Here is a 25999-nt window from a genome sequence, read left to right as displayed (position 1 = left end):
CACCTCACACGCCATGTACATAGGACATCACATACATGCAGGCAAAACTCTTACACACATAAAAGTGAATACATTGTTTAAATAATTCAAGATGCAGGCTGATCATGGCGATGCACCTTTAATCCCAGCACTCAGGAGGCAGAAGCAGGAGGATCTCTTTGAGTTCAAGGCTAACCTAGTCTACATACTGAATTCCAGGCCAACCAGAGTTATGTAGTAAGACCTTGTCTCAAAAAAAATGATATGAAATTTACAGTTTTACATTTTTAATAAAATGTACGATTAATTTTCAAAACGGGTATAAAAATTCTTACCCGTCCTTGGTTTGATCAGCTACTCCTGCCAGGAGCTGCACAATCTTTGGGTTGCTGTTGGGATCATTGTACAGGCCAAGATAGCGCTGAACGAAGTCTTCTGGGGTCATGTAATGCTCTCCATCCACCTCAGTGCTGGCATACTGAAAAACAGATAAACAAGGCACATGAAAAAGCAGGATGGTTCAACATCATGAGGTCCCTAACGGTTGCTTGGGGGAAAGTAACCCAAAGTACAGTACTGAAATCAACACAAGGATAATGACCGTAGATATTGCCTCTGGGTAGTGAAAAACCAAACACCCGGAGACCAATTGAAGACCACAGTAAAGGACTGATACATGGTCAGCACTGACGAACCCTGCTAGGTGAAATGAGCGGGACACAATAGGCCCATGATGTAGGATCCCATTTACAGCAAACGTCCACAAAGGCAAGTACATGGGGAAGAACACAAAATGATGGCGGCCGGGACCTGAGAGAGGGAGACAAGAACTAACTGCTCAATGAGTGTGTGGTTTCTCTCTGAGAATGAGGAATGTGTTCTGGGATTATGAATGAAGGTCACACATTATAAATATTTAAAATAAAACCACTAAGTAGTATACTTTAAAATGACCTTTATGTCATGTGACTATTTAATCTCAGTTAAAAATACATGAGGTGGGGCTGGAGGGATGGTTCAGGGGTTAGAGTACTGGTTGCTCTTCCAGAAGATCTGGGTTCAGTTCCCAGCACCCCCCGTGGCAGCAGGCTGCAGTCTGGAATTCCAGTTCCAGAGGATTTAACTCCCCCTTCTGGCCTCCTAGGGTACTGCAACCATGTGGTGCACAGATGCAACATGCAGGCAAAACGCTCACACACATAAAATAAAAATAAATAAATTTTTAAAAAATAAATAAATAAAATACACAGGGGACAGCAAGATGACTCAGTAGGTAAAGGCCCTTGCTACAAGACTGACTGATGATCTGAGTTCAATTCCAGGGAACCACACAATAAGAGAGACTCGATTTCCAAAAGCTGCCCTGTGACTTCCACACAAACGCTCAATCACACATGTGCAACACACACACATGCACAACACACACACACACTAAATAAGTGTAAAACCAGACTATGTAGGCTGGGGGGGGATATAGTTTTTCTATCAGGAGTTTAATCTACAGCACTGAAAACATAAAATAAGAAAGTAAAAAATAAAAACATTAAGATAAGAGATACCAGAAAAATTAAGGAATGTGAAAGACAGGCCAAGGCCCCGAAGGTAAGCTTGCAGATGCCTTGCTTCCCAGATGTATTCTAAAGAGACCTTCCATTATTCCAAGTCCCAATCACTGGAAAAAGAAGCAAAAAGTCTTCTACATCTCATGTCAATTTTTTAAAAGTATTCTTATTAAAGAAACCCCTTATCATTTCAAGGACTCTGTGCTTGGTGGTGCGACCAAGCGTCATTACCAACAAAGAAGATCCGGGAATTTCCCAAACTGAAGACTAGGAGAGCTCATAAAATGTCAAGCACACACACACAATGATGATGATGATGATGGTGATGATAATAATAATAATAATAATAATAAATGTAAAAAAATCTCACCAAAGCCTCACTCACTCTCATAAAACTGCAGGACAGCAAAATAAATAAGAATAATCCTAAAAGTCCCCAGGGAGAAACACTGGGTCAGAATAAAGTATTACGCAACACTTGTAGACAATGGATGGAGGCCCAAAAAATTATTTTGAACCGGGAATTCTAAGCACTCAGCAAATGTAACGTTAGCTACACTATTTTGAGATCTCCATATTCTCAACATTACTTTTCTGCCTCCATGCTCCCTTTCTCGGGAAACTGTGGCCTTTTGTGTTACTTGCATTCACCTGGGGTGGCCGCACGCGGCACAGCATGAACGCGGAAGTTAGAGAGCTGCTTCCCAGAGTCATTGCAAGCCTTCCACCAAGTGGATCCCAAGTATCAAACTCAGCCACCACGCTGAGCCATGGTGCCTTCATCAGCTCTGCTAGCTCGCATGCTCTGGTCAAAATGCTTTTTAATTTTTCAGAGAGAGTGAACTAAATCAAAGAGAGTATGCAGGAACCAGGGGCAAGTGAGGAAATCCACTGAGGAATTGGGTAAGGGAACCAGGACCCTGGTGCTGCAGACCTCCAGGGCACCTATTCCTGACCAGGGCGGACAGAGAGCTCAGGAAGCAAAGCGACCAGGAAACACCAAAGACCAAATTATCCAAGGCACCATGAGAAAGAAAGGGATGCTGGGAAGAGCGCAAGTCTGCTCTGATGTCACATCCTCACGGAGCTCCACCTTCATCATCTATTTGATGCTCCAGCTTGGCCATGCGTCTAGAACCCCTACCCTCTCACACGTGTCTCTCCTCCTGCGGCACTGTATTTTACCATCTCCCACCTGAAACATCAGGGGAGCATCTTTGTCCAGTTTATATGCCCCCAGCAACAAAAACGGTGCTAGGCACTCAAAAAACATCCATTCAGTGAATGAATCAGTAGGGGGTATACAAACAAGCAAATAAAAGCTGGACAATCTTTAACTATGAAGAAGTATTTTTGTTGGAAAAAAATAGAAAATATTGAAATTAATGACTTGATCTGGGTGGTGGGGGCTCACATCTGTAATCCCAACACTCAGGAGGCTGAGGCAGGAGGACCACATGGTGTTTGAGACTAGCCTGACTCTGGTAAAGGCTAGTCTAACAACGTGAGGTCAGGCCTGAGCTCACATGGTGGAAAGAGAAGACAGTTATCTAAGTTGCCTTCTGCCCTCCACACGTACACTGTGCCAGCATGCATGAGCATACACGCACATATCATAAACAAAATGTATTTTATAAAAAACATTTTAAGCCAGGCATGGTAGCAACACACCTGAAACCCCAGCACTGGGGAGGCAGAGGCAGAATCAGGAGGTTCATTCCCAGCTCACCACCAGCCTGGTTTATATAACAAGATCCTGTCTCAAACAAACAATTGAAAAAGCACAACGTAGCTCAAAATAAAAAATACTTGCAGTCAGAATGCCGATACTAAATAATAACCAAATGTTATAACTGTATTGGGAGGACGGAGGGGAAACCCGAAAGTATCATAAGGAAGCTTGCCTGGCTCGTGCACAAAGCTCTGGGCCCAGTTACTTAAGAAGCGAGAAAAGCCTATACACATCAGCATAAAAATATAAAAGCAAACACCAAAACAAATAGCTAAAGGAGGTTCAAGTGGCTGCCTCCGGGGAGTGAAAGGCAGAAGGATCAGGGAAGGGAAGGTGGGTTTTCTCTTTGGTTAACTATTTCACATACGTGTGGACTGAGTAAGTCATCTGTCTTCCAGCCAGGAGAGGGAATTCAAACCAGAAATGTTTCCTTTGTCTTACTCGGAAAACATCAAAGGTTACAGCACGTTCTGTGTCAGCGTACAAACGAAGGTGGACTTCTCTCCTAGCCGATGCGATCAAGAGCACTTGAGAAGCATCGTCCTCCAGATGAATCAGTCCGGGCCACGACTACAAACGCCACTCCTGAAGCAGCCTTGTTTTAATCCTGGCGCTATTACAAGTCGGCTCACGTGAGTCTTTAGCCAAGCTCCTTCTTTCCCTAGAACTCTAGACCATGCACACTCCTGTGCTGTGAAGATCAAGCAAATCTTTGATATACTGAAAGAGTGGGTCTAGAAACAAAGGATCAAATCAAACAAACAAAAAGCAAACCAGGGGCTGGCCGAACAGCACCGCACAAAAGCACTGGCTACAGCTCTTGCAGAGGACCTTGAGTGTGGGTGGTTCACAAATGCCTGTACCACTAGCTCCGGAGGGAGCCGAGGCCTCTGGCCTCCTGAGACACATTCACACGCACATTATCACCCGCACCACACCACACATACAGTTAAAATTAAGGGGAAAAAGTCAACCTTAAAAAGAACGAACTGGCCGCACAGTGATGGCACACGCCTTTAATTCCAGCCCTGGGGGAGAGGCGGGGGAGTGGGGGGGAGGAAGGGGAGGCTGCAGCAGAAAAAAGTGGATCTCTATGAAGCCATCCTGGTCTAAAAATTGAGTTCAAGTACAGTCAGAACTGCTACACAAAGAAACCCTGTCTTGAAAAACCAAACCAAACCAAAAAATTGTATAAGATATTAGCAATAACGGTAAACAAATTCTAGACACTGATAATAAGAGTAGTCGATGAGCTCTCGGTACATCTTCCCTTGTTCTTTCTCCAACAATTGCCATAATAGGACACATGTGGGCTTTTTCGTTTATTTTTGTTTTAGAAACAGTGTCTCCTGTATTCTGGGCTGGCCTCAAACTCACTATAACCTTGAACTTCAGATCCTCCTACCTCTACCCCACCATTCCCACCCCACCCTGTACCCTCAGTTCTGGGATTGCATGCATGAGCTACCCTGTAGCGCTGGCCTCTCTACCAACTGAGCTACATCCTCAGTCCCTGGACAGGTTAAACAAGAACACAAACTCAGCAGAGCGAAGGACAGGCAGGAGTGGGGAGAGGCACCGTAGTCACGGGGCCACTGGAAGTGGCGAGGGAGGTCAGTACAAAGAAACCTGATAGCAGGATTTACGGAGCCTGATGAGTCAACCAACATCGGGAACATGACTGCCAGCACCAAGCAAGATCATAAGAATGCCATGGAAACCAAAGAAGTATCCGTGTAAGGGCAGCTGGGATTGGTGGGGAGGAGAGAGACAGCAACATCTGATCTCAACCAGAGAAAGGAGATTTCAGTCTGGGGAGATAACTTAGAAGTGAGAAAAATCTTTGTTTCTGGGAGGGGGTTAATTGGGGAGAGAAACAGTAATAAGCAGAGTTTGGGGCTGGGAGATATGGTTCACGGGTACAGCGTTTGCACAGAATGGAGGAGGAGATAGGTTTGGCTCCTAACACCACCAAAAGTGGTGGGTGATACTGTCCTGTCTTAAGCATGTAATTTGTGTGTGTTCTCTTTTCCTGTTTAAGAAAGAGAAAAGAGAGAGAGAGAGAGAGAGAGAGAGAGAGAGAGAGAGAGAGAGAGAGAGAGAGAGAGATTGAGAGGGAAGCAGGGAAGGGGTGTAGCTCTTGAGATCGCTCAGAGGGTAAGAGTGCTTGCTTGTTCTGCAAGCATAGGACCTGAGTTCAAACTCCTAGCCCCCATGCAAAAAGCCAAGGGTGACCATGCAAGCATCTGTAACCACAGCACTTGTGAGGCAGAGACAGGAGGATTGTTGGGACTTGTTCCCTGCCTGTCTACTTCCAGGTTTAGTAAGAGAAGGCGCACATAGGATCTTACACACACCCCCACCTCCACCCCACGGTGAGCACACAGCACACTCGCAAATATGAAGAGAAAAAAAAAGAAGGAACAATGAATGAATACTGACTGAGTACCCCAAAATGCCTGGGACCAGAAGTATTTCTAATACAGATTATTCTTTGAATATCTGCATATACTAATGGGAAGCCTTTCTGGCAATTGTTATTTTTGTTGGTTTGTTTGATTATTTTTCTTAGGCAGGATCTCAGGTGGCCTAAGCCGGCCTCAAACTCACTATGTAGAAGAAGCTGGTCTTGAATTGATCCCATTGCCTCCACCCACCTCAGATATTGGGATTGCAGACACTACCACACCTGGCTCCATAATGAGCTAGCTAAACACAAAGTTCCACCACTTCACACATACTTTTTTAAAATAATTTATTCATTAAATTTATGTACATTGGTGTTTTGCATGCATGTATGTCTGTGTGAGGATGCCAGATCTTGGAGTTATAGACAGTTGTCAGCTGCCATGTGGGTGCTGGGAATTGAACCCGGGTCCTCTGGAAGAGCAGTCAGTGCTCTTAACCACTGTATGAGTGTTCTCCAGCCCTCATACACATTCTTGAGATTTGAATTAAAAAAAAAAAATGTTCCCCATAGCCTGGGGCATTTGAACACTTGGCCTCTAGTTAGTGGCTGTTTGGGGAGGTTTAGGAGGTGCAGTGTTACTAGAGGAACCAATCACTTGGGAATGGACTTCGAAATTAAAAAGCTTCCTGTCACTTCCAGTTCCCTCTTTACGTTTCCTGTTTGGGTTTGAAGAAGTGAGCTCTCAGCTTCCTGTTCCTGCAGCCCTGTCAGCAGCTAGCCCCTAGGCCTCCCTGCCACAATGGACTCTTATCCCTCTGGAACCATACGCCCAAATAAACTCTTTCTTCTGGAAGTTGCTTCCGTCATGACGTCTTATCCCAGCAACAGCAAAGTGACACACACGCCCTTCTACACACAGCCTGAAGGTGACTTTAATACAATACTGTCAGTGTGCTGTATATTGTTCTCAATCAATTATATAAGGTTGGGTATAGTACTTTCTACACGCATCGTATCACTGTTAAAAAAAAAAAAAAAAAAAAAAAAACGTGGATTCTGGAGCATCTCAGACCCCACTGTTTAGGAAGAGCAACGTCCAGCCTACACACAAGGGTACGAAGCAGAAGATGAGACTGAAAAAGTCTTTGGCACCAAGTTATGGAAGGCCGTGAAAGCTGAACAGATGACAGACGAGAAACGATCCCTGTCCTGCTCAGGTGAAGACGGGAGGACTGAGACAAGGAGAGCATGTAGTTAGTGTCCATCCCACAGAGCCCAGTGAAAGTCCCTGAGGCCATCAGGAAATCAGGGAAGTTAAAAGCTGCAGTCCCCAGTGTCCGGCATTGCCGACAGCATTTTACTTCACAACGGGGAGGACGCTGCTTTCCCGAGAGAGTGAGGAGAGAGCACAAACACGTCAGAGCCGTGAGTAAGAAATTACTTGCCTGTTCCTTCTTCTGACGAAGGTGCACGTGTTCTCCTGTGCCTGAGCCTGACTGCTGGGTCAAGCACACAGCCTACCCAGAACATACAGTAAAAGTAGGTGGCACCCAGAGAATCCCCAGGATGCCCCCGACTTTAAAACCCAGGAAACAGCAGCATTAGCGCAAGCTAAGGACACAGCCGCCAACAGGAAAACAAATGCTTTGGCTGACATGAACTGACAGAGGCCTTGCCAGTACCTCGGGTTACAAATGATGCCAGACAACAACTCCCCGACTCTCCCAGTCTACTTTAACTTGATTTTAACCGAAAGATAGAGTGTATAGCTGAAGGGGGGAAATAAACCCAAAGTCTTCTCCTCGGCAGGGAGTCAGTACTTGACTTCTACAGAAAACAGTGAACTAATTAACCCATTCAATTAGAGGCAATTACTTGGCAATGTCAGGAAGCCTGTTGCCTGAACAGACAGAACCAAAGAGACTTCTGAATGGAAACTAGAAGCTACCCAGGGTTGGTTAAAATGCTAAAACGAATTAGGTCTTAGACTAATAGAGAAGAGCTGGCACCACAGAAATAGATAGGAAGGGGTGGTTCTGCGGCGGGAGGGCACACCTGAGGCAATAACGCCCAGCTCCAGCCCCTGCACCCCCGCACCCCTGCACACACACACACACACACACACACACACAGAGAGAGAGAGAGAGAGAGAGAATAGAAAAGGCAATATCAGAATTGAAATTAAAAATATTAAGAGCCTTTTGAGGCCTTCTCTCTGTGATAATTAAAATAGTTTGAATCTTTGCATTAAAAATGGCAAAATAGACTTAAAGTGGTATTTTGAGGGCTCAGCAGTTAAGAACATGTGCTGCCCAGCTGGGTGGTGGTAACACACACCCTTGGTACCAGCACTAGGCAGAGACAGGAGGATCTCTGTGAGTTCGAGGCCAGCCTGGATTCCAGAACAGCCAGGACTACACGGGGAAACCCTGTCTCAAAACACAAAACAAAACTAATTCATTAAATAATATATTTAAAAATATTAAAAATAAAGCTTGGAGTCTTCCAAAATAACATTTAATATCCTAAGTAATTTAATAGTTTTACACATTTTTTTCATTTTTGTTCTTATAATTTCAAAGGGTAACCTAAAATGACTTGACATAAAATTGCCAAATATAATATTATATCCTTCTGCCAAATAACTTTATAGTTAATCACTTGACATTTTAAAGATGTTTCTCAAGCAGTTGTAAATCCCTCCTGGGCAAGAAGTCAAGGACACATGAAAGACATCACCCAGAAGAAGCTCACAGAAGCTGACAAGAAATAGGTGATCTGGTTTCTAGATTAAACTTTTTCAACCCAACGCAAGGATTAGGAACACAAACATGCACACGGCTTTTGGCATTTCCAGAAACACGTACATTTACAAGTATAGTTCATATGTGCTTAAGAACGCCTTGGCGGTCTGAGGCTTGAAAAACAAAATGGAGCTTCTGAGAGCCTGGCGTCCTCATATACATCATCAAAATCACATATTAAAATCAGCAGGTTTCGCATACAAAAGCATGTCGCAATTACGCTGAGTTGTCTGTGGCTCGAGGGGAGAAGACGGTGCCACCCTGAAACGGTTGGCCTTTCGAAGCCAAATGATGAATACACGAAGGCCTCCCCTGACTGGCATAAACTGGAGAGGAGAAACTCCCTTGCAATTTACTAACATTAACCTTAGGCGCCCTTTCAAATACAGGACACTCACCTTACAAGCTAACTGTGTTAATTATAGCTTACAAAGCACTCACGTATCTCTGAGTTTCTACTAAGAGTGGAGGAGGACTATCTCAAAAATTCATTAACAGGAACAAATTTTGTAGAAAGTCTAAAAATGATAAAATGTAGTCTGTTTGAGTGATGCCAGTTAAAAAAAAGCAGATTCATTGATGGTTTAGATTCAAATGTGTGTGTGCATACATTTTATCTGTTTGTTTTAGCACTGGGCATGGAAACTCATGCCCGTAATCCAAACACTCAAGAAGGCTGACGCACACAGCCTGCCACAGTTCGAGACCAACCTGTGCTGACTAGCAAACTCCAGGTCAGTGTAGGATACAAACAAAAATCAGATAGATAAGTAAATAAATTGCAAAAATGAACATTGAGCTTTTGGGTCCAGAAAGATGGCTGAGAAGTTAGGAGCACTTACTGCCCTTCTAGGGTGTGTGTGTGTGTGTGTGTGTGTGTGTGTGTGTGTGTGTGTGTAATTAAACACACACATATAATATATTGTATATAATATATACATATAATTAAAAATAAATATTTTAAAAATTGTGATGTATTACAAGTAGCTTTTTATTGTTTTGTTTTTTGTTTCTTTGAAACAAGGTTTCACTGTATAGCTCTAGTTATCCTGGAACTCACTATGTAGACCGGGCTAGCCTTGAACTCAAAGATTATATAATGTAACAAGATCAAACCTTTTTTTTTTTGAGTATGCATACCAAAACTGAAGTCACATATCTAGAAAAACTGCTTTTTAAGCCACACAATCTGGAAATCAAATCCTTTTGCATTATTGTGCTTTCGTTAAAAGCCCATGCTGGGTACTATGCCTGAGAGCTGATGAATAAGGCACACGATCGTTAGGAGGATGGACAGTAAAACCAGAGTCAGTAAACCCCAACCCAGTAACTCACTGGGGAATTTTAGCAAAAAAAAAAAAATAAAAATAATAAAAAAGCAACTCAATTGGTCACGGTGGCACCTGTCGTAGCTACTTGGGAATCAGCCTGGGCAACACCAGTGACTCCATCTCTAAATGAGCAAATATTTCTGTTTCTTCTCTGATAAGTAGTTATAAGCAAAATAGCTGGCCCGCTGCTGCGGGAAAAGCAGACCTTCAATACCAAAGTGTTTGAAAATGGGAAAACACGAGCGTTGAAGCCAACCTCTCTGAAACAGGAAAGGGGAGGGGCACAGTGCCCTCCTACTGACGTTTTTTACTTAAACACGAAGAAGGCGCTATTCTTCTTAGGCTTCACTCTCTCCAAACTGAGGCTGCCCAGGGTCGGCTTACCAACAGATCAGCTGTGACTGCTCTAAGCGGTGTCTCTGCATAACCAACACGCGGCTGTAATAGGAGTCAAAACAAACGGTCTCTCCATGACCGTGGCATTTGATATGAGCCCAATATTTTAAATTTTAACGTCCTTCCAATTTCACTGACTCCAGAGATGGCGTCACTGACTTTGGTAACGAGAGATATCACATAGAGCGCTTCCCATGTGGAAAAACGAGGTATGGGGACAATAACGGAGGACACTGTGTACCAGGGCGAGAGCTGAGAGCGCGAAGCTAATCCTCTCGCTGTCCACTATTGCTGCTCATGCTTCCCATGGAAGCCAAATTTAGTCAGGAATGCGCGCCCTTTCGCTGCACACGCCGTCTGCATGAGGAGCGGAGGCCACAGCACACCTGACACCCGAAACTTGTACGATCGTGGGATGTGGGAGCAACCTTATTTTGATACAGTGAGTCAACCAGGAAGAAAGCTTATTCTATCATAAATGTCTCAGGGGGAAAGAAGGAGTTTTCTGCACATATGTGAAGCAGCGTGTGGTGTCTCACGTCTGTAAACCTCACTCTCAGAAGACTGAGTCAAGAGGATTATAAATTTGACTACAGAGTAAGTTCCAGACAAACCAGATCTACACAACAACTTCTTGTCTCAAAAATAAACAAATGAAAAAGCCAAATTGACTTTTTAACTTTAAGAACTTCAATAAGACATAGAAACACTTTAAAATAAAAGTTAGTGAGAAATATAAAAATTTCCAAGATTACTAAAATCACGCGTTTTAAAGAAAAGTAGTTCCATCCATTTAATTTTATTTGTTTATTTATTTATATGCTTTGATATATATATATAAAACTTTTATTTAGTGTATGCCTCGGGTGGATGCAGGAACAGAACTGAACTGAAGTCACTAGGCCTGGCAGGAAGCATCCTTACCAACTCACCAGCCCAGTTTTAGGCCTTTTGGGGCAAGGTCTTGCTAGGTTCAAGGTTCAGTCTGGTCTCAAACCTGTGGTGCCAATCCTGCCTCAGCCTCCTCGGGACAAGAATTTCAGGTGTGAGCACCACAGCATGTTTATGGGGTGCTGGGGGCCAAAGTCAGTACTGTGTGCTTCACAGGGCAAGTACTCTTCCAACTAAATTACGTCCCAGCCCCACACATCTGGGTTTAATATAAATATTAAATTTACATATAGAACCTTCAGATCCATCGAGAACAAAATCTATTCGATTTTTGCAAACAAATTCTTCAGTATCCTGCCTTTCTTGCACAGAATGCTTCTGTAAATGCTAGTGCTTATTTTTCCTTTCTACTTCGTATATGTATTAAAAATAGAAAAAAAGATTTCAAAATTGGACTTGCAAGATGCTTCAGTGGGTAAAGGAGCCTGCCACCTGGTGACACAAGGCCGATGGCCTGAGTCCAAACCCCAGAACCCATGTGGAGGTGGAAGGGGAGAAGCCATGCCACAATAATATATTAAATTAATTTTTAAAAAGATTGTAAAACTTAAAATGCCTATATTTTCTCTATCCATTAGAGCTAGTCCTACTTTGAGTTAGGACAATGCAATTTGTAATGGATGGGTAAAACTCAAGCGCCTTGTAAGAACTGAAACAAACTAATCCTAGGGCTTCCAAAATCAATTTCTCTTCAAAAGGATCGGAAACCTTGAAAAAAAAAATGACCTCAGAGACCAATAACTGGTACCAGGAAGCTTCCCAGGGGAGACTAAGTTGAATAATTCATTTGTATTTTTCTTTAAATAAATACTTCAGTCTCTTGTTCTAAGTAACCATGGGACATACAAGAAGCAGGTATGTTCATAAGCCTGGACAAACTGTGTCTCTTTGATAATCAAGGTACAGTTCCTAGGGAGATAGCACACCTTGATGTTGTTAAGATTTGATTGAAAACCAACATGCTGCCACAGAACAAGAAAGCCTTTTATCTTGAGTGGGTAGATGTTAACAAGATCAGACACACACACAGAGAGAGGGGGGGGGAGAGAGAGAGAGAGAGAGAGAGAGAGAGAGAGAGAGAGCCACCAGATGCAATGAATGAATCTAGCCTGCATCTCATTAGTTTTTAAAATATGTGTTTGGGGTTTGTTGTTGTTGTGGTGTTTGTTTGTTTGTTTTGTTTTGTGTCTGTGTGTCTATGCTCACATATGTGCCCAAAGGGGACAAAGACACCAGATCCCCAGTAACCAGAGTGACAGATGGTCAGGTGCTGGGAACCAAACTCAGGTCCTATGTAACACTAAGAAGTGCTCTAAATCACTGACCCATTGCTCTAACCCCACGAAAAGATGCTTTTGGAGCAGAAAATAAGAGTGATTCTGAATGTACTAACAGTTTATAATTAAACTATTATTGCTTTCCTGGTCCCAGCTAAGCACCTGACAGTTCAGAAGGAAACAGCTGCTGCCTATCACAGCCACAGCTCTCCAGCCTCAGACTATGACCACACATCTCAGAACTGGACAGGCGAATTACCACTGAGGCTGGTAACATCTGCACACAAGATCTTCTTGGGAAGACATGCAGATGCACGTCTTAAGAATGGACCCGATGACTCACACATGAGGATAAGCACATGTTAACAGCAGAGTCTCTATGAATTTCAGCCCAGCTACCTATCCCCGGGAAAAGGAGTCTTCGTCGCTAGAAAAGGAGTGCTAGACAAGGCACTGAGCTCGACCTGGTTCTTCTTGTATCAGGCGACTTTAGCGGTCACCTCACTCAATCTTTTAAAGACCCATCTGCACTGAGTGTATCAGCCCTTAGACAGCGAGAAAATAGACTCCAAAGGCAGTCTGCATTCCTAAGGCACATTCAAAATGCGTCAAATGAGAATTCAAACTTAGGTTGGAAGCCAGGTGTAGTGGTCAGTGCCTAGAACCCAACCCATAGGAGTGTGAGAAAGGAGTTAAGATGCTCTATGCACAAGCACTGTTGACAGATGGTGGGAAATGAAACCTCATAGTATCAGGGTCTACTCAAAGTGGCCATCCACAGGGAAGCATGGGAATGGAAAAACCAGTTTACATATCAATATGATCTACTTAAGTATGTTCTGTTGAAACTATAATTTCAACCATTCCAACGTGAAAGAAAAGAAAATGGCCTTTGATGTTTTCTATCTTGCTGCTAAGAATGAGAAGAAATCTAAATTCTTACATGGCCTAGACACAAAGGCCTGCTGGACCTGGATGTGGCTCCTTCAGCCCCACCTCTCACTTGGGCCTCTCACTCACGGATGCTTCAAGCCCACCAGCTTCCTTTCTAGCTATGGAACACAGCAAAAACCATTTTCTGCATCCAAGCCACATAGATGTGAGCCCTGTGCTCAGAATCCTCTCCACCACTTCACCCTGAGTGTTCAGTTCTAAACTCTAACACGCTCTCAGGAGCCATCGCTGAGCTCTTGAATGTGGTAAAAAATAGGGCTCCTTTCATCCTTCTCTTTATTTCCTTATTGTGCTCTTCAGGCCTGTAGCCATCTCTTTTTGTGGGTCACTCCTAGAAGCTGGGGGTCCAAGCTTAGGTCTCCGTGCCTCTGTGGCAGGCACTTCGCTGACCGCCATGTTCCCAACTCCTTAATCTCTCACTTGGAATGTTCCAGGGATGCACCTCCCACACTTCTCAACACCGGCCAGGAGGATCCTTTGCTAAAGCCTGCTTAAGTCCCTCCTCAGCCTTCCTTCTAAGGCAAGTAAACAACGGAGCACATAAACACGTATTAGTGAGCAGAGGATACTTCTTTCCACTAGACACTCACGCTGTTGCAAAACCCTAAGAAACCGTTCTTGCTTTACATCATTACCTTCCACTTACTCTTCAATTTAAAATAAACAAGACAGAGCTAAGGATGTCATTCAGGGGTAGAGCACATGTCCGGTGAGAGCAAGATCTTGGGTTCAAAGCACAGTGAATGAATGAATGAATGAATGAATGAATAAATGAATGAATGAATGAATAACACAGAAGACAGAAAAGTGTACTTTTGTGCATTATATAGCCATTATTGTCCACTGGCGCTAATGAAGAAAAGAATAGAAATCAGAATATTTGAATTCTGTGTCTCAGCAAACTTCGGTCTGGCATACATAGCTGTGTAGTCTCAACGTGTGTTGCTTTCAGCATATGATACACCGATAAACAAACACAGAAAAATCTACCAACCCAAAAGAATTAGGAGATCTCTTTAAGATGGAAAAGAGTTGTTACACTCTCCTTTGCCACACGGTGCTGAGAAGGCTAACTCCTCTCTGGCCCTCATCAGGTCTGGAACAGCCGGCCAGGTCCCTGTTGGCCCCACCTCCTCTCCCTCCTGTTACTCCCATTGTACCCTTTGCTAGTGGACACTTCTGATAGAGAAAAATCGGGTCAATGACAGCATGTGGGAGAGAGAGGCTAAAGAAGAAGGAGATAAATCAAGAAATGACAGGTATAAGGACAGCCATGTGAAAATCTGAGCTTGAGAACTGTTTGTAAAATTACAGCACAGCTGAAGAGCTAAGGATTCATCTAGTGTGCTCTGATTTCTTAGGCTTGGCGGAGTTGAGGTAGGGAAGGCAGAATCCTAGAGAATGTCTTCTGCTTTTTAGATTAGTTATGGACTTGATGTGTCTGAATGTTTTGCCTGTGTGCATGTATGTGCACTACATGCATACCTGGTGGATCCCCTGGAACTGGAGTTATCAGTAGTTGTGAGCCACTGTGTGAGTGTTGGGAATCTGTAAGAGTACCAAGAGCTCATACTTACTGAGCCATCTCTCCAGCCCCAAATACCTCTATTAACTAACAGAAAACATGGGACTGGAGAGATGGCTCAGTGATTAAAAGCACTGAATGCTCTACCAGAGGACCTGGGTTCAATTCCCAGCACCCACATGGCAACTTAGAACTGTCTGTAACTTCAGTTCTAGGGGACCCAACACCCTCACAAGACATACAACCAGGCAAAATACAAATGCACATAAAATAAAAATAAATTAAAAAAAAGAAAATTCATAGATTAGGGATGTAGCTCAGATGGCAGAATGCTTGCCCAATACCGATGCCTGGTTTTGAATCCCAGCACCTGAACAGATAGAGGCAGGAAGATTAGATGTTTGAGGTTATACTCAGCTACTCAGTGGACTGCAGGCCCAGCTTCCATGTGTTTGTTATTACTTCTCAAAATTTGAGGAGGTATTTTTGTTTGTTTTTTTTCTTTCTTTTGTGAGATAGGACTTCATATATCCCACTGTACACCAGCTTGGTCTACAGAGCAAATTTCAGGACACCCAGGGCTACACAGAGAAACCCTGTCTCAAAAAAAACAAATAAATATATTGATACGTAGAAAGAAAGAACAAAAAGACACATAGAAAGAAAAGGAGCGGGGCTGGAGAGATGGCTCAGCGGTTAAGAGCATTGCCTGCTCTCCCAAAGGTCCTGAGTTCAATTCCCAGCAACCACATGGTGGCTCACAACCATCTGTAATGAGATCTGATGCCCTCCTCTGGCCTGTAAGCAGACACACAGACAGATTATTGTATACATAATAAATAAATAAATATAAAAAATGAAATCTAAAAAAAAAAAAAAAAAAGAAAGAAAAGGAGCATTCCCTGTACTTGAATTGATGCTTCTCTTTCTGAAGCCCTCCATTAATGACACGCATGACTCTACTAAGTACAGATGTTCCTGCACTTTAAAAAAGGCTCTTTTAGCTAGGCAGTGATGGCACACGCCTTTAATCCCAGCACTCGGGAGGCAGAGGCAGGTGGATCTCTGTGAGTTTGGGGCCAGCCTGGTCTACAGAGCGAGTTCCAGGACAGGCTCCAAAGCTACAGAGAAATCTGGTCTTGAAAAACCAAAACAACAACAACAACAACAACCAACCAAACAAACAAAAACCCAAAAAACCTCTTTTACTGTCTTACACGACAAATGACTGTGTTGTTGTTTAAAAATTCATTTTATATTTAATTATGTGCATGTGTCTGTGTACAGAGGTGCCCATGAAAATCAGAAGGTATCTTATTTTCTGGAGCTGAAGTTCCAGGTGGTTGTAAGCTGCCCAGTGTGGGGACTGGGAACTGAACATGGGTCCTCTGTAAAAGCAGTAAGCGTTATTACCCACTGAGCCATCTCTCCAGCTGGCTTTGTCATTATTTTAAATACTTAATTGAGACAAAGTTTTTTCCATGTAATTCAAGCTGCCCTGGAACTGATGGGCCTCAGGCTCTCCTGAGTACTGAATGATAGGTGTATGTTGCTATATTCAACTCTCAATTGTGTCCTAAAATTTTAAATTAAATGTTTTCTGAGTATGTGTATGTTGCAGAATATTACTTTAACTAGTCCAAGATGTGTTACATTTGTTTATGCTGTATTTAATGATATAGAGATGGGCTGCTGTTTCACCGTGCCTCCCTAAGGCACCTGAGTGGTCTAATAAAAAGCTGAACAGCCAACAAGTAGGCAGTAGAGGGGTAGGCAGGACTGGTGGGCAGAAAGAATAAGTAGGAAGAGGACTCTAGCTCAGGAGGGAATGAAGGAGAAAGAGAGGGAGATGCTCAGGGCCAACCAGGCAGCCACCAGCCAGCAAACACAGAGTAGGACATACAGAAAGTAAGGGAAAAAAAATACCCAAGGCAAAATGTAGATGAAGAGAAGCAAGTTAACAAAAAGAAAAGCTAGCTAGAAATGATCATAAGCTAAGGCTAAGCATTCATAACTCATAACTAATCGCCTCTTGATTTGAGAGCCAGTTGGTGGCCAAAAGAAAGTCTGTTACATGTGTGCATGTGTAGTATGCGTGTATATGTGTTCACACGTATTGGACACGTGTGAATGTGTAGGCCCTAAGTTCACTTTGAGTTTCTTCTACCACTTTTCTGTAGTTTTGAGATAAGTTCTCTTGCTGAACAGAGACTCTACCTCACCCGTAAACGGATTACAGGCTGTAGCTGCCACACCTGCCTGGCTTTTATGTGGGTTCTAGGCATCTCTGGTGCTCACCCATGTATGGCAAGCCTTTACCCACGTAGCCATTTCCTCTGCCCTCTGGAGACTCTCAAATAGCAAGCTCAAATGGTACTGAACTCAAATGTACTTCAGAGTACTACGCAGACTAGACTACACTAGCAGAATGATGGCTATTTTAATCTTTGATTTATCGCTTTTGTGAAACCCCTACTTCAAATTCTCATGGCACTACTTCCTCCAGCTCAATTCCTCCTGCCCTCTTCAGCTAGAAGTGTTGGCTATAAATCGGCTCCTGGTTCTCTGCCCTGCTTTATAGTTAGTCCTCCTAACAAGGGTTTGTCTAACAGCCACACAAACTTGTGTCTGTCTGAACCCGACTTTAACTAGTGGGTCACATCTACTTAACAATCAAGCGTAACTCAGTAGCCACCCTCTCCAATTCCCAAAACAGATGTTCCAGCCATTGACATCTGTCCTAAAAATGCAAGTTTCACTGCTCCTCTAATCCTTCCGTAGTAAAAAGCAAACCAAGTCCCTGGTGTTGGCTTGCCTCTCCACTTCCCCAGACTTCAGCTACCCCAGGTCTTTACTCCCATATGGAGTATTTCAATAGCCTCTCAGCTGACACCGTCAGCTCCACTCTCCCCACGCTTTATCCAGCACACACAAAGAACTGCCAGGACTTACCACTCCAATCTGCCCAGTCAGAACCCCACAGAGTCTACCTACTATCTCAAACCCAAACTTCCTAGCCAATTTTTCTAGGTAGTTACAGCACAAAGGTGCATTTTAATTCGTACCTTCTAAGTAGTTTTATCTTGAATATTCTCAGAAAAATATAGCTGCTGAAATCCTTAATATAACTCTGTCTTTCAAAAATCACCCCATTTCAACCTCCCAAGCATGTAATATTTAAGAGTACACACACATACACATATGTATAAATGTATGTGTATTAATGTGTGTGTGTGTGTGTGTGTGCGTGTGTGTGTGTGTATACAGGCCTGTTTGTAAACTCAGCACATGGGAGGCTGAGGCAGGAGGCTTGCAGGTTGGAGATCAGCTTGGGGCTACAAAGTGAGTAAGAACTTAGTCTAAAAAAATAATAAGCCAGGCAGTGTGGCACACGCCTTTAATCCCAGAATTCAAGAGGCAGAGGCAGGGGATCTCTGAGTTGGAAGCCAGCCTGGTCTATAGAGCAAGTTCCAGAACAGGTTCCAAAGCTATACAGAGAAAGGCTGTCTCAAAAAAACCAAATAAATAAATAAGAATAATAATAAAATGTCTTTTAGAGGCAAATAGAAATGGAATCAAAACCAGGCAGTAACCCCAGCACTCGGGAGGCAGAGGCAGGTGGATCTCTGTGAGTTCGAGGTCAGCCTGGTCTACAAGAGCTAGTTCCAGGACAGGCTCCAAAGCTACAGAAAAACCCTGTCTTGACTCCCCTACCCCCCCCCCAAAAAAAAGAAATGGAATCAAAACAGGGATTTTCAGCCTGGCATGGTGGTGCATGTCTTCAATCCCAGTACTAAAGAAGCAGATGGATCTCTATGAGTTCAAGGCCAGCTGGTCTACTGGAGCATTCTAGACCAGTCAGGGCTGCATAGTGCGACCTTGTCTCAAAAAAGAGAGAGCAGAAATTTTAGATTCTTTCTTCTACAACCTAATTGCGCAAGTTAGCATAAAGCTGCTTTTCTTTTTTTGGTTTGAAACTCGACAGGAAGACCAAACTGACTTAGGAATCTTCCTGCCTCTGCCCCTCGAGGAGGTCATCATGCTTCTGCTGTGATCAAAGGTGTGAGACACCATGCCCTCAACAACTGCTCTTTGTTTGAGACAGGGTTTCTCTGTGCAACAGCCCTGGCAGTCCTAGAACCCACTCTGCAGGCCAGGCTGGTCCTGAACTCAGAGGTCCTCCTGCCTCTGCCTCCCAAGTGCTGGGATTAAAGGCATGAACCACCATGTCTGGTCAAAGCTGCTCTTCTTAAAAGAGAGAGAGAGAGACAGAATGGATTCTGGAACTCATTTGATTTGATGATGATCTCTATCACAGTAACATTAACCAAGTCATTTAATTGAATCCACATAACAGATCTACCAAGACTACATCATAAAGTGGTAAGAATATTAACAAAATATTTTATTTATTTATTTATTTATTTATTTATTTATTTATTTATTATGTATACAATATTCCGTCTGTGTGTATGTCTGCAGGCCAGAAGAGGGCACCAGAACTTATTACAGATGGTTGTGAGCTACCATGTGGTTGCCGGGAATTGAACTCAGGACCTTTGGAAGAGCAGGCAATGCTCTTAACCACTGAGCCATCTCTCCAGCCCCTTAACAAAATATTTTTAAAGCACTGAGCTACTGTGCACTACAGTAGTGTAAATGATCGAAAAATGTCCATGAACCAATTCTAGACAAACCAATGCAATCACTCTACATAAAGCCATGTTTTTGCCTTCATGGGTCCTGACTTCCTTAACCACAGCCCATTAGGAAGGGAGTGGGCCTCAGAGAAGAAATATCTGGCACTGTTCAGTCTTGGCTCAATTCTCTGCTTTAATTATTATCAAATGGTTTAATTTGATGATGACTACTAAATGAAATACAAGTGCATGGAACATAACAAATACTTAGTAAAAACTGTTGAAGGGCTGGCAAGATGGCTCAGCAAATAAGAGAGCTTGTTACGCTGCCTAATGACCTGAGTTTGACTCCCAGAACTCACTGTGAAAGGGAAGAACTGAGTCCTGAAAGGTGGCTTCCAACTTCCACCCGTGTCCTGTGGCACGCCCACACTCACAGTCACTCACACACATATACTTAATCTTAAAAATATATGTGATAAATATGCTATTTGCTAAAGAAAAATGTAGCTAGCATGGACTTTATTATATCTAAGATGTTAAGCCGAACGGATCTACAATGAAACTTTTTACAAAAGTACCCAACTGTTCTAAGTTACTATAGTTTGAAGTAGACAAACCAGGAATAAAATCCTAATATGTTAGAAACAAAAAGTTGCTGCAACTAGATACAATGTCTTCCCAACAGCTTTTGGCTTTCCTGGAGATTAAGAATCTTTACACTGTTTCTCACTGGCCTGTCAATAGAGCTGAATGGAGCCTCCTGCTTGTAATACCAACACTGAATTCAAGGTTAGCCAGATACCTGGAACAGGGCTCTTTGCCCTACACTATTCTGCATCTCAACTGATCTCTTTCATGCTTGCTTAGTCAGAAAACAAAATGAACTAAATTACATGAACTCTCCACAAAGCAACTGACTCTAACCATAGGACAAGGCTTGTACTGATGTTTGTGTCCCAAAGAGTACTTGTGAGGAACGAAGGTCCTAGCACACAAATGATGTGGTTCTATTATAATTATTAATTACTTTTGTTCCAGAAAGGATCCTCCTCTGTGCTGTTGTTTTTGTTTTTCAAGACAGGGTTTCTCTGTAGATTTGGGGCCTGTCCTGGAACTCGCTCTTGTAGACTAACCAGGCTGGCCTCAAACGCACAGAGATCCACCTGCCTCTGCTTCCCGGGTGCTGGGATTAAAGGCATGCATTACCACCTCCATGCAAGGATCTTTCTCTTAATACACTTTGTGAAATGTAAGGCTCCCAAGAAGCATGGTTGTAAACACATATAACCCTAGCACTCAGGAGGCCTGAGACGGAAAGGTCAAACAAATTCAAAGATACTCCTGGCAGTTCTCTATGAGTTCGAGGCTAGTGTAGTGTAACAGTGAGTACCAGGCCAGTCAGATTTACATGGTAAGATAGATATAGATGATAGATAGATAGATGATAGATGATAGATAGATAGATAGATAGATAGATAGATAGATAGATAGATAGATAAAAATAAGATAAAAATTCAAGGCTGGGCTACATAGTGAGCCTTTGTTTTAAAAAAAATAAAAGTTAAAAATAAATCTCATTTTTCTAATTCTATTTTGTTTTCTTTTGGTGCAGACACTCAAACCCGGGGCCTCAAAGAAGGTAGGTAATTTTTTTTAATCCTGAGCTACCCCCCACCTTTACTAATTCCTTTCCATAAACTATGTAGTGTGTGCTCACCTATGCAGTCTCTTCCCCAGCGATAATTAAGAGAACGACATGTCTCAGATAAAAGTGCCATCTATTCCAGGCGGTGGTGATACATACCTTTAATCCTAGCACTTGGAAGGCAGAGGCAGGCAAATCTCAGTGAGTTTGAGGCCAGCCTGGTCTACAAGAGCTAGTTCCAGGACAGCCAGGGCTACATAGAGAAACCCTGTCTCGAAAAACCAGGGTGGGGGTGAAGTGCTATCTAGCCTAGGTGCACTAGTAGACGATAGAATCTGTTCCTAAAATAGAAGCATAGACTTTTGAAATCAGAAGGAACCTTGAAGGTCACCTTTCATTTATAGAGGGAAATAGTACCCAGAAGGAGTCTACCCAAGGTTAAGTGTCTACACAGAACCCACATCCACAATACAAACTTCTCAGAAGGAAAGGGAAAGGGAGAGGCAGAGGGAGAGGGAGAGGGAGAGGGAGAGGAAGAAGAAGAAAAAGAAGAAGAAGAAGAAGAGGAGGAGGAGGAGGAGGAGGAGGAAAAGGAAAAAAGAAACGCTCTTCCGAAAAAAAAAAAAACCCACAATCTTTAGTAAAATACCTTAGGAATTTAAGAAAATGGGAAAAAACTAAGCAGTTTTTTTAATTAAGTCTAAATTTAACCACTGACTCTAAAAGCTTAACATGAGGTGTTAGACAGCAAGTACTTATGACAGCTTTTTCCTTTTTTAAAATGTGTTTGGCTAGCTTGCCTGCATGTATGTCCGTGCACCACATACATGTGGTGCCCCCGGAGGCCAGAAGTGGTTGTCAGATTCCCTGGAACGGGGAGATACAGGCGACTGAGTGCTGCCATGTGGGTGCTGGGAATCCATCCCAGGTCTTCTAGAACAAGCAGCGCTCTATGTGCTGAGCCGTCTCTCCAGCCCTTTTCCTTATTTGTTTAAATAATTTGCTATTATGAGGTGTGAGTGTGTGAGCATATGAAGGTTGGAGGACAACTTTATGTAATCAGTTCCTCCTTCCACATACGCATGGGTTCGGGGTAGAGCACCCTTATCCACTGAGCCATCTCACCAGACTCCTTGTAGAAAAATCTGAAGTAAACAGTTGTATCACACACACACACACACACACACACACAGATCTGTGGTTGCCATAATTAGAAGGGAAAGCACAACTATAATAGCTATGTTATTGTGCAACAAATGGCATAGGCATGATGGGGAGGAAAACTTTATAAACAATCTCAAACCACGCACACAAAAACAGTAACTCCAGGAAAACCTCTTATCAATCCCCGATATAAAGGAAATCTTTCAATCAGTTGTTAATAAAAGTGCGAACAGTTGGGCAAAGGTGGTGCCCATCTTTAATCCCAGCCCTCAACTCTCAGGCAGGTCTCTGAGTTCAAGGCCAGCCTGGTCTACAGAGCGAGTTCCAGCACAGCCAGGTCTACACAGAGAAACCCTGTCTCGAAAAAACCAAACAAGAGTACAAACCACGTCCTCTACTCGTGCTTGTGAGAACACATGGAAGTAGACTATTTCTCAAAGTTAGAGCTCAAAAAGGAATAATGACTATGCTCTTTTTATTCATTCCTTGATGTAAAATTCTTCAACTTAAGCCAGGCAGTGGTGGCGCATGCCTTTAATCCCAGTACCTGGGAGGCAGAGGCAAGCGGATCTCTGAATTTGAGGCCAGTCTGGTCTACAGAGCTAGTTCCAGGACAGGCCCCAAAGCTACAGAGAAACCCTGTCTCAAAAAGCCAAATAAATAAAATGCAAAAAAATATTCTTTAACTTACCTGTAGGAATATGTTTCGCAGCTCATGAGGATCACCTCGCTTGGTTGTATGCACCTATAAGGGTATGGGGTGGGGACGGGTTAATGCTTAGCTAGAAACCATACAATCTTTTTAGATTATAGTTTACATCTGCTAATAACGTGCTTATCTTTTCAAAGGGTATTTAGTGTAAAAACAACCCTAAAGCTTAATTGCTGATAACACCTGTCAAACTGGGGATCTAGAGCTAAGGGGTGGGAAAAATGGGTGTGAACAATCCAAGATATAGCAAATTACAGACGGTACTTCCTCTGAACTGGAAAGGGAAACCAAGCAATATAATCGTTTGTGTTATTCCACATCTACTAGTTCTACAGTAGCAACCACCAAGCTGTAAATCCAGAGAACCTCAAGAGTGGAGCAACAGGGGACGTAAAACACCCAAATTAATACCCGGGCCTAGCAGCTTTTCTTAGGGAAAGCAGTAACAACACATCGTCATCTCGGCGACCCTTTCTCCATCCAACCTAAAGCTTGCTAGCTGCCACAAAAACGGATACTTTCGACATCCTGCAACCTGTCACGCAAATGTCAGCCAGTGCCCTGGGCTGCACTGAGGCCCCAAATGACAACACCCACCCCCTCCCCCACCGCGGATGCCTGGGTATCCCCGGCTTTCCTGTCCACTTGTTCTCACTCCCTCTCCTATGCTCTCCAACTCTGTCCTCGCAATCCCATGTACTTAGGGCAAAACACTCTTTTCCTCCTCCCAACCGTGGTCCTCACGAGCCCCTCCAACTCACGATCCCTCCTCCTTCCCCTCCCCCAGCCGGGCATCCTCTTCTCTCCGGTCCAAGCCCCGCACAGCTCTCCACCCGCAATCTAGAGCACCGGGACGCGCTGGCCAAGAACCAGGCAAAGAAAGCAACGGAAAGAGGCGGGGGGCTGCACTCGGGGCCCTTGGAACGTCTCTTATGCAATAAAGGCAGCAGCAGAGAGTTGGAGTCACCTTGACCGCCATGCTGTGCTCGGAAGCCGGGAACGAGCGAGTGAGCGAGCAGGGCCGAGCTGTCAGGGCGCGCGCGCGCCACGGCCCGGGGCCGCGCCCGCGCTCCCTCCTGTCGCGGCGCCGCGCCCGTCTATATGCAAATGAGCTAGAGCGCGGCTGTGTGCACCGAGAGGCCTCGGTCGGTCCATCGGCGGGCCGACGGGACTGTCGCGCCTCTCGCGGGGGACACCGGAGCTCCGGCCGCGGGATCCGAGGCGACGCGTGAGCGGAGGCGCCGCAGGGTCAGCCCCAAGTCCCAAGGCCAGGCAGTGGGTGTGGCTTTGGGCACTGGCTTCAGTCAAAGCCGGTTCCCTCTTGGGGCTTAAAGGAACACTTGGGGCCTGTGTTGAGCAAGGTTTGGAAGCATTTGAGCGCTTGGACAATTAATAATGAGTTAATGACAACTAGTGACAAATACTGACCAAAAAAAAAAAAAAAGATTCGAAAATACCTACTGGGGGGGGGGGGAGGGGGCTAAGTAAGCATAACTTCAGAAATATGCTCCTGAATTGGCGTTCCTTGGAGTATCTTTAATAGCTTGTTAATAGACTCGCTTCACTTTCTTAACCACACAAAACTTTTGTGGGATATATATAGAAAACAACTTTTTTTGTCTTGGGGCTGGCGCTATGCTGACTCTCACTTCTACACGAACACAAAACAATTCATTGAATTCCCAGCTTTGCCTTAAGCCAAAATAATGTCTCTAAAAACCGCTTCTTGCCATTAAGATATTTGACGGCCAGACAAGTAGCTTAGTTGGTAAAGTGCTTGCTTAACATGCATGAAGCTTGGGTTCCATCCCCAGCACCGCCTAAAATCAAGCTCGGCACAGTAGTATAAGGTTGGTTGTATACGTTTGTAATTTTTGCACTTGGGAAATGGAGGCAGGATGATCGGAATGCTATCCTTGGCTGCATAGGAGTAGAGGCCAGCCTAGGTCTTCAAATAAAAGAAAAACTAAAAGAAAAGAAGAGAAATCGGGAGGGGGAAGGAGGAGGCTAGTGGCTAACTCCACCCTCTGATCTCCAGGGAAAGTATCACCACAGCCACCATTATCATAGGCTGTTTGAAGTTATAAAACTAAATAGCAATCCTAAATACTATAGATATCCACCTTGCTCGGTCATACTTAAGTGCTGCCGCATTTGTTATCCAGTGGGTTGTTACTAGAGAATTTGTAACAAATTAATGGTCTGCTGTAGTATATTGTTTGTATTCCTAACCCATAGCTATGGGCTTTTTATGCTAGTTTTTAATATCTTAGAGGCCAGGCAAGTGTATAAATCCCTTTTAAAAAATAAAAATAAAAAGAAACACAGTTTACTTAGTCAAAACTGATCATTAAATGCACTCGACATTTTGGGGAAGGGGAGAAATGATGAAATTTTAATTGGTTCTTCTCATTTATAGTGTTAAAATTAAGTCTACTTGATTCATAAAATCATATTCATGCCCTGAATACTTACATCTATCTATAAATATTGTAATAATTGAAATTATAGAGTTAAGTAAAAACCAGATCTCCAGATACTTTGAGATCATGTTTACCCACAACCTCAGCCGTGTGAGGTTTATCTTCTTTCTTAAATGAGACATGCTCCTTTAAATTTTTTTTTAAAAAAAAGTGTAAGTAGAGATAGACAACCAGGTTCCCACATGCGAATGTCATTGGGCCCTTATCTTATGCCATGCACAGAAACTTCCCTCAAAATGCATTTTTAAAGGCTAAAACATAAAACCTGCAGCCATAAAACTCCCAGAAGAAAACACACGGGAGGACAGGACGCTCACCAGCATTGCCTTTGGCAGTAATTTCTTGCATACCAAAGCTAAGGCTCAGGTTACAAAATCAACAAAATGTGGGTCTACATCAAACTAAAATGTCTCTGTGCAGCAAAGAAAAGA

At 43.5% G+C, this 25999-nt stretch overlaps 1 protein-coding gene across 1 annotated transcript in view; it reads right to left on the bottom strand.

The window, feature by feature from the left end:
- Positions 1 to 24270, bottom strand: part of Slc25a12 (solute carrier family 25 member 12) — an 80561-nt gene extending 56291 nt beyond the window's left edge. Inside the window, exons 1-3 of the mRNA XM_038338149.2 lie at positions 24053 to 24270; positions 23065 to 23118; positions 315 to 457 (exon numbers count right to left, since the gene is read on the bottom strand). Of these exons, the coding sequence (XP_038194077.1) occupies positions 315 to 457; positions 23065 to 23118; positions 24053 to 24064 (209 nt within the window). The 5' untranslated portion in view covers positions 24065 to 24270. The remainder of the gene's footprint in view (positions 1 to 314; positions 458 to 23064; positions 23119 to 24052) is intronic.
- Positions 24271 to 25999: the final 1729 nt, after the last annotated feature.

The sequence above is a fragment of the Arvicola amphibius genome, chromosome 7 (genome assembly GCF_903992535.2).
Source record: "Arvicola amphibius chromosome 7, mArvAmp1.2, whole genome shotgun sequence".
NCBI lineage: Eukaryota > Metazoa > Chordata > Mammalia > Rodentia > Cricetidae > Arvicola > Arvicola amphibius.
Note: the sequence above shows the minus strand (reverse complement) of the source record. Positions and strands in the feature narration are given on the sequence as shown.